Source organism: Grammomys surdaster, unplaced genomic scaffold (assembly GCF_004785775.1).
Source record: "Grammomys surdaster isolate TR1022 unplaced genomic scaffold, NIH_TR_1.0 219, whole genome shotgun sequence".
NCBI classification, from domain to species: domain Eukaryota; kingdom Metazoa; phylum Chordata; class Mammalia; order Rodentia; family Muridae; genus Grammomys; species Grammomys surdaster.
The window spans coordinates 2,583,183-2,592,514 of record NW_021604664.1 but is presented as its reverse complement, the minus strand read 5'-3'; the positions used below and the strand labels follow the sequence as shown (position 1 = coordinate 2,592,514).

The 9,332-nt window shown below is 53.1% G+C and overlaps 1 protein-coding gene across 1 annotated transcript in view; it reads right to left on the bottom strand.

Moving 5' to 3' along the window:
* Kcnt1 (potassium sodium-activated channel subfamily T member 1) overlaps window positions 1–6,572 on the bottom strand; it is a 55,925-nt gene extending 49,353 nt beyond the window's left edge. Inside the window, exon 1 of the mRNA XM_028772822.1 lies at window positions 6,321–6,572. Coding sequence (XP_028628655.1) covers window positions 6,321–6,415 — 95 coding nt within the window. The 5' untranslated portion in view covers window positions 6,416–6,572. The remainder of the gene's footprint in view (window positions 1–6,320) is intronic.
* Between the last annotated feature and the right edge of the window lie 2,760 nt (window positions 6,573–9,332).

Here is a 9,332-nt window from a genome sequence, read left to right as displayed (position 1 = left end):
TCTCTCTCTCTCTCTCGTGTGTGCGTGTGTGTATTGTATGTTGTAGATAAATGTGAATGCACATGTGTGTAGAGGCCAGAGGACACCATTTGGTGTCATACTCTGGAAACTCCATTGCTCTGCCTTTGTGACAGGGTCTCTCACTGATTGGCTTGGAGTTCACCAATTAGGCAGACTGATTGGCTAGCAAATCTCCATTTCTGCCTTCCCAGTATGAATGACAAGGACCAGCCACCACACCTGGCCTGTGAGCAGTCAACGTGCTCTAGATGCCACCAGGAACCTGGGGGGATACTTCTGACCTTCAAGACAGTGGAAATAGCTGTGCTGGGAGCTGCTTCTGGGGATTATTCACTGTCTGCCCATGACTGCCCACAGCTGACAAAGACAAAGGGCAAACACAAGATGCCCTCCTGTTTGCATCCAAATGGAGGAGCTCGGAGTGGCATGTGAACAGGTATAGGAAGTGTGTGGGAAATCAGAGGAATTCCCAGGAACTGCAGTGTCCCTCTCCCAACTAATCCTGGCCTCTATGTGACTCTACAGAGGACCCCCCTCCATGCCCACCCCAGCTCTCTGGGTTCTGTTTTGTGTTAATCCAAGAGGAATCTGATTTTAAGTCATGCAAGTGAGTCACTAGGATGTGGGCATAGAGCATGGGCTTAGAGGGCCAAGTTATGTGTCTAGCTGTATTGGCACAGAGGGTGAGATGAGGAGTTTAGCCCCCAGTGGTGCCAGATTCATCTTCTCGGGGTGTCTCTGGACATGACAGGTGGACATGAAGGGACTAGACTAGTCAACTGATTGTGTACAACTTAGGTGGTGTCTTGTGTGAATGGGGACATGAGCCCCAGGGTGCTCCTCAGGTGATGACCATACTCTCTTAGCTCACAAATGTACCCTGGACTGACACCTTTCATTGCCCCTGTGCTCTATTCCCTTTATCCTAGCCCATCTCCCATCTGTTGGTCCTGTTTGTTTGTACCCTCCAAGCTCTGGGGTGGTGGCCCAAATCCCAGAGTCCATTCCAGGAGGAAGTATAGTCAACTCTGGAACTACTCTATATCAAGGGGTCACCTGGCTTCTTGGCCCCAATGCTCACCTCCCAGGCTCTGCTCCTTGTTGCGGAGCCCAGGGTATAGTAGAGAACAGATCAGCTGACTCCCTGTATAGCTAAGTGTAGACTCATGAGCAACCCCTCATCCCCATGTACAGCTCAGTGTACAGACACTTGGAAACCAGCCCTGGTCCTGGACAATGATCAGAAAAGTCTCAATTTATATCTTGCTCAGGACACCTGAGAGCACCTGAACATTCCAGAACCTTTCAGACCTCATCCTCATTCTTCCTGCTGAAACCAGGCCCCGAGTCAGTCATCTAGGAAGCACAAGAGGGTATCCAAGGGGCACAGAAGGATGGTGAGCACACTGATGTCCAGGTGAGCTCCTGGAGTCCAGGGAGCTGGCCCTTCTAACATCGATGACCCTCAGCTGAGCACCCCAGCCCAGAGAAGGGAACAGATCAAGTCAGGCAGCAGCCCAAGGCCTGCCCCATTCACGAGTCAAGCCTATTCAGAGTCAGGGAAGCATGAAGTCCCATGGAAGGAGTGCCACCTGATGTGTCCCTAGGCTCAGAAGCCTTGGGCAGGAACAAAGGACAGAAACCCAGTGCCAGGCAGTGGGCAGGAGCGCCCAGCTTGCTCCAGGGCCTAGCAGGTCTGTCCCCTACTCTGTCCTCTGCCATGTCCCATCAGTTCACTTGAAGTCTGTTCTTGGCAAGTATGAGGCTCCAGTCAGCTGGGTGGCTTGAGCCTACAGTGTTTCGGTGATGCTCTAGTTCTTTCTGGTGTTCCTAGACATCATTTCTGATCCTTTCCTTGGTTGTCTCAGTCCTCATAGCCCACAGCTCCATGCTTGGCCAGGTATGACCTCCATATCCCACCTACTATCACCTTGGCTCAAGCCAGGCCACATCCTTCATCCTAAAAGCTCCCTACCCATTTCAGATACCGGATGCTTGCTCCTCTCGTGTGAGTTAACTTGGAATCCATAAGGGCCCAAGGCCCTTGGTCAAGGCCCAAGGAACCCCTAAAGGAGAATTAGTGATGTTCCTAATACCTCCCACCCTAGAGTTGCCCTTGAGGGCTTTATGCACAAACTCTGGTCCCAGTGCCCTCTGAGCATGTGCTGCTGGTTCAAGGTGCAAATAGGAGGCTACTTGTCCTGGAAGGGATGTACAGAGAGTGGGGTGGGGTGGGGTGCAAGCAGGGCTGCCCAGCAGAGGCAGAGCCCTAGGGTTCTGGTTCAGAATGGTAACACGCAGCAGAAGAGGATGAGGGTGGGTAAGGACGGCGTGGGAAGCTCTGGGAGTGGTTAGGATGTGGAGCCAGTGTCTGGTCCCAAGGGCAAGCTCGTTCAAGAGTGATGAGGAGGGCACTTAGTGGGCATCCAGCTATCCACGGCACTTGCCAGGCAGTGATGATGATCCTAGTGGAGTTCTCCACTCCCGGATCAGCTCTACCCCGACAGCAGTACTGCCCAGCCCTGCTCTATGGTCATTAACAATCTCAGTGAGTAGTTCTGAGTGCAGGGCTGTCCCTCAAGACACCTTTCCTCAACCTCTGCTTTGAAGACCTGGGTGGAGGGCCTGCATCTCATGAGAAGGGTCTAGTTCAATCCCCAAAGAGCAACTTGATGCACTTTAGTTCCTGACAAGAAGGGAAAGGAAGTGCCACAGGCCCTATACCCCCATGACCCTGTCCTCGATGGGGGACACCCCTCTGTTTCCCCATTTTTTATGATTCTGTCAGAAAACATTCAATGTTTTGTCTCAGAGAAATGAGCTGAGAACCATTCCATTATCTGAGAGCTAGGGACAGCACAGATGGGGCCTGCTCTGGCCTGCCATCTGCAGCAGCACCTTGGACCCTTGAAGACTTCCCCCTAGGCTTGAACTGAGCAGACCAATCCAGGGACAAACCTGCTTTCATCTACCTGGAGCCCAGCTAGCGGTGACCTACTAGGTCCTACCTCTCCATGGCTGGCTATTCTGAGCAGCCTGGCATTGCTTTGTTCATCCTGCAGACAAAAGGCCAGTGGTGGTTCTGAATCCTTAGTCTCTCTTACAGACCAGGATGAGACTCTGAGATTCAGACACTCCATCAACACCACAGCCTGAGGCCTCTCATGACATCCTCTCAGGGGTCTTCATACATTTAGAGGGAGATTCTGAGTCTATATCCCCGAGACCAGGAAACTTGGAGGGGTAGTTCTAGGTGGAGAGGTTACCCAACCTCTTTAAGATGCCCAGGGCTCCTGTAGCTGGGACAGTAAGGTGTCATAAGGGGAAAGGGATCTAGAACCTTGGATGCAACAGGATCCACTGAGCTTCCTCTGACTGTTCCCCCATCTCCTGAAGGTCTCAGGACTCAGCTCAGGACTGATGGTGAGAGTTTATCCAGGGTAACATGGGCCCCCCAATGTGGGTGAGATCTCAACTCTGCCCTTCATAGGCTGTGTGCAGTGCTCAGCGTCCTCGAGTGCCCAGGCTGGCAATGCAGCTTCATTTGCACATGTGGGTGGCTGAGCACCTCCCTGTCAAGGCCTCTGAGGCTGTGGTGACTCACCAGCAGTGGCTTTATTCCTCTGGAGAACAGGAAACCCACATGGCCCTTCCTGCCTGCTTACAGCCTTCCAAGAGTTGGGGTGCATATCCCCCCACTTTTCTCCTGCAGAGCTAGTTGTGGGGCAAGACCAGGGAGCAAGGAGAGGTGTGCTAAACCTGTGCTGTGCTGGGACATACTTACCCCAGCTACTCCCTGCTGAAACTACTACCTTGGACTGTGGGGGTTCTGTGCAACACCCTTCTGGTGCAGGAGTCCATCATCTGCAGCTTGGAACCCCAGTTTGCTACTCCAGAGAACTCCTGGGAATAGGCAGGGCAGATAGAGTCTCCCTTCCTTCTGTCCCTGACTAAGCCCTCCTAGACACGTGGCACAGCTGCCTGGGCCAACATCACAGTGTGGAGAAGGGCCAGTGCCATCCTTCACTTTGAGGGCCAATGATGGTGCAGAAGGAAAAGGAGACAGGTATGGAGGAAGGGGAGGGAAAGGACAAAAGCTTCTGGTGAGAGTGACAGCAGGGCCATCGGGCAGGTTCCAGGCAGCAGGAGTGACCTCCCGTGTCCTCTCCACCCTCAACTTGAAGTCTATGTACACACAGGTCTCAGATGCTCTGGGGTAGATCTCAGCCCACAGTTTTCTATATCACCTGCCTGTGATGAGAACCTAGGGGCTCAGAGGGGCCAGTGTCTGGCGGCCATAGGAGACCAGACTCACTTACTCTCAGCAGCTCTCAGGAGACAGTTTTAGAGACAAGGGGGTGACTTGCAAGGGGAGAGAGACCTTTCAGGATGGTTTCGTTCTGGTTTCTGAGAGTTGAGGATTGTATCAGCTCTGATTTTATGTTTAATTTTACTGTTTTAAAATTTATGTTTCATATGTATCACAATTAAAAGCATTGCACAAAGTGTCACTGCCCTGAAAGCAGTCTCTTATCCCTGGGGCAGAAGACAGTTGTTAGCAGGCAGACTGTGGCTGCCACCCTATGGCTGACAACAGGAACCTTCACTATCCATGCCTGGAAGGGAGGGAAGCAGTCTTTCAGTTACATCAGCCACAGTCCCTGGCATCTGTCCAGTCAGGCCCCAGGCACTCTGGGGAGACAGATGCTGTTTCTTACCAAGCACTGGGAGAACCTTCCGCAGCTGCTAATTCCCGGAATTCACCACATCCCAGGGAGCAGGCACCCAGGAAGGAGGGGGCACAGATTTAAGATGGCAAGCACAGGAAATTGGATTCACAGAAGCTCAAGCCCTGCCATGTGAGGGTCCCAGGAGGGCAAGAGTCCCCAACTACAGATGGCAGAGCTAAGACAACCATCTTTCCTTCTGTCTGAGCAGACATTGCTAACTAGACCACAACCAGGGCATCTTCCTCAGACATGCTTGTGTGTTACTGTAGCATTTGGTTCAAAAGACAAGAAAGCATGAAATCTAAAAAGCACCTCTAAACTAGGGGCAGTGACACACAACTGCCATCCCAGCACTCAAGGAGCTGAGGCAGGAGGATGATGAATCAAAGTAAGCCTGGGGTACATAGCAAAAGACAAGTGAACAGACACTTCTGCACGGGATCCAAACTCCCTGGTTCTAATCAGTGAGGACTTGCAACACACACATGAGCATGTATGTGTTCGTGTGTGCAGACATGCACACGTGTCTTTGCTCTGCTCTGTGTGATGGATGGTTCTGAACACCCAAGGACGTCTGGTAGGATATTGGTCCCAGTAGGCAAAGCAATGGTCAAGATCACTCTTTGCATGCAGTCCGGCTCTGTACACATAGTCTGCACACACTGACCCATTCACAAAAATGATTCTTTCCCAGTGGTGATTTCAGCAGTTGGTTGTTTCAAGTGCACAGTGTGTGTCCTGACAATTTGCAGGTTCGGGTACTTTCTGTTCTAACTCAAGGAACTACATTGTTTGGGAGAAACTGCATCCTAGTCCAGGGTTGGGGGTAACATAGCCCTGGGAAGGTGATGCACAGTAGAAGTTTCTGATCATAAGCCAGCTTTTCCTAGTTTGCCAATGTCCTTCACCATCTTCCCTTACTGATACAAAAGCGCCTCCCCTGAGGCTGGCAGCAAGAACACTAGTGTTTACCAAGACAGTTATTTGGGGAAAAGGCAGAAAAAGGCATTTCTTCCCAGCTTCCTGCCAAGCCCCTTCACTTAGGAGCTATTTCCATAGGAATCATTCTGTTGACCCCTGCTTAAAGCACAGAGGAGAATTTGAGGTGAGGGAATGTCAGACAGCTTTCACTCTGAAAATGTGACCAGGCTGAAATGAGCCTGAAGGACACTGACCCCTGGTGACTACCTGGCTGGCTGCGGGGCTCCGCGGCCATAGTGAGTGTGGTTCTCACTGGTCGTCAAATCAGTGGAGCGCTGGGGTTGCGGATGAGAGCGTGCGTGCACGGGGAGACAGAACTAGCCCCCTACTTCACCTCTACTTCACTCCCTAACCCCCGCACAGCAGAGCCTCAGAGCCTGCTAGCACCCGGGTCCGCGTCCTGCTCCAGGTCCCCGCAGAAAGAGGCGCCTGATCCCAGCCCACCCAAAACTTTCTCGCCAGGGAAGCCGAGGAAGTTGAAGAACGCAGCTACTACAGTGGCTGGGACGACGCGGGGGTGGGGGTTGGGGGTAGGTGATGAAGGATGCGCGCGCGGGGCTCAGCACCGCGGACAGCTCCGTCACTTACCTATCGTCGTTTGGGAATGGCTGGTCTCCTAAAAGAAGGTCACGGAATCGGTACCGTGGCGGCAAAGGCAGCACCTCCGTGTCCAGGTCGTTCATTGTGAGGCGGGCGGCGTCCAGGAACAAGTCCCCGCGGCCGACTTTCTCTGCGCAGGGTCTCCTGCAGTGCCCCCTCACCGCCCGCGCCCTCGCCGGACGCGCGCAGACCCCCGCGAGCTTTCTCCCGGCCTCCGGGACCCCCGCGGGGGCGGGACTAGCACCTGCAGGGGAGGGGCTGAGGGAGGAGCTAGGAGGGGGCGGGGCGCCTTCCGCGTCTTCAGGGCCCGGCTTACGGTTCTTTTCCCAGGATGCATGTGGCAGGCGGGGGTGGAGGTGTGTGTGCGGGGTAGAGGTGGGGGTGGAGAGTTGATGGGAGTGGTCATAGCTAACTCCAGAACATCGTTTACTGAAAGGTCCCTGGTCTTCCTTGAGTTGGCATGGGAGCCCTTCTCTTCCCTGGACCTGAGCCAGGCAAGCCTCCCCGCCCCCACAGTCGGCACCAAGGCCAGTTGCTCAGCTTTTCTTCTGGTTCTGAAGCCGGCTTCTCCACCCGCAAGGCCTCCTCTCAGCCTGTCACTGCTGAGTGGCAAGAGGCAGTTTAAGAAGATGCCCTGTGTAGGGCCAACAAATCAGAACAGATGAGATTCACGACTCAGGATTCCAAAGGACTCCTACCCCTCACAAGAGTCACTGATTACGGTGCAGGGGCATGTAGAGCAGCCTATGTGCACCAGGAGAGTCCCATCCCCAGCGGCTAGCAGTCCGTTCACCCTTTGCCTTTAACTGTCTTCCTCTCCCTCTGTATCCATGTTTAGCTGCCCTCAACAGACAAAGCAGCTGGAGACTGGCTGGCAGAGAGCCCCAGGCTCCAGTTCCCAGCCTCCTGAGGCAGCAAGGTGGGGACATTTATCTTGCCAGCCTCCAAACCCTAGCTATCTGTAGAAACTTCTACCTACAGCATAGTAGCAGTAAGCAGCTTACATACACCAAGTGAGAAAAGGCTCAGATTCAACTGCACCATGAACTGACAGGACTGCGGGCATTGGCACAAGTAGGGGACTGTGGTCCACTGGGCTCCTGACCTAACCAGAGTCTGTACCCTGGCATGGCAGAGCTCCTGGTCTTCAGCCCCAGCCTGTTGTCAATCTTCCCTTCTGGCAACCCACAGTAGAACCCAGTAAGTAGAAAGCCCAATTCCAACTATGTGACTTAGCAGTGCCTCAACTTGGCTTGGCCAAGAGCAAAGAGCCCAAGAAGGCAGCCAGTCACACTTCTGTATGCAGCACCAGTCCTCTGGGCCAGCTTAAACTTCTCCAAATACGGCCTGAGGGGAAGGGATTTGCCCTATGTTTGTTCAAAGTAGGCCATGAGGGCAGAAGATGAAGGGAACATTTACCTCAGGCAGGGTTTGGACTCTCTCATTCTCAAGTTGGGAAGAGTGGGTGTACTCCCTGGGCCTCCCACCCCCAGACCACCAGCAGGCCGACAAGTGTGGGCACTTCCTTGCTCTGGAGGCTGGGGGATGCTCAGTGCTGTCTCCAGCCATGGCTGCCAGAGAACATGTGTTTCTCAGGTCACAGATTCACCCTTCGGGATCTGGCAGCACTTGAAAAATAACATTTTCTTAATAGCATCAGCGGAGTTGATTGTTATTTCTTAGTCACAAGCTGGCTGGGCCTGGGGAGGTGCTGGCAGGTGGGGAACCACGTGGCCAGGGCTTTATTTCTTTTGGCAAGCCCCCCTGGAACCACCAGGTGTCTAGGAGCTGTGCTCTCCACTGCCCTGACCTTTCGGGCACTTTTGAATTTATTCCTCAAGATCTGAGGGTAGCATGGGGGGAGGGTCAGTGCAGAACCTCTGCTTATTTCAGGGGGGCCCTGGAAATGAAATGCACCTGGAGCCCAGAGACCTGGCCCTGCCCCCACCCAACTGTGGTTTGGAAGCAGTGACAAGGCTGTCCTTGCAACCTTAGAGCGAGCAGGCACTGTGAGTGGGCATCCTACAGACCTTCAGGCACCCTCCCCTTCATGTTCCTCAGTGGTGCCTACCCCCTTCACACCCTACGAACTTAAATTGACTATTGATCGGACCAGGGCCCCCAGAGTTTCTTGGAAGAGTACCCACAGTAGGAGTGCTGTGGTTGAAATATGTCAGTGTTTCTTTTTACTGCATGGCCCAGGCTTTGGGGACTCAGCCATGTTGGGAAGAACTTTGGGGCAAGCAAGGCAAGGCAACTAGAGGATTCTGTAAAGATGGGGCAGCTGGAGCAAGAACATGGCTCTAGCCCAGCTTCTCGTCCTGTTTCTTGTTCTTTCCTTGGGTGACCCTGAGAGAGCCAGGAGGCAGCTAGGACCCAGAGTTGATCTCTGTCACCTGTTTCCTATGAGATGGCTATGCCAGTGACCTGCCTGTCTCTATAAGAATTCAGTGCTTTGTGGCTCAAATCAGTTACTCACATGCCAGGCCCTCAGCCTACCCTTAAGGCCAGGCATAGAGTGTGTCCTACGTTTCCATTGCTGTGAGCAGACTCCCTGACCAAGGCAACTTTTATAAAGGACAACATTTAATTGAGGCTGGCTTATAGTTCAGAGGTTCAGTTCATTATCATCAAGGCGAGAGCTTGGCAGCATCCAGACAGGCATGATGCAGGAGTAGCTGAGATTTCTACATCTTCTTCTGAAGTCAAACAGAAGACTAGCTTCCAGGCAGCTAGGAGAAATGTCTCTCAAAACTCACTCCCACAGTGATATGCTTCCTCTAACGAGGCCACACTCCAAATAGTGTCACTCCCTAGGCCAAGCATATTCAAACTACCACAGAGTTCAACTTATGAGATTCATAGCCCACACCCCCAACTTCCACCCCAAGTCAAGGCAGAGCCTGCAAGGGATAGTATTGCTCTCTCAGGAAAGTCTGACAGCTCTGGCTGAAACTGCTTGCTCCTCTCAGGGACTCTCTGGGATTCAGTGATTCTAAA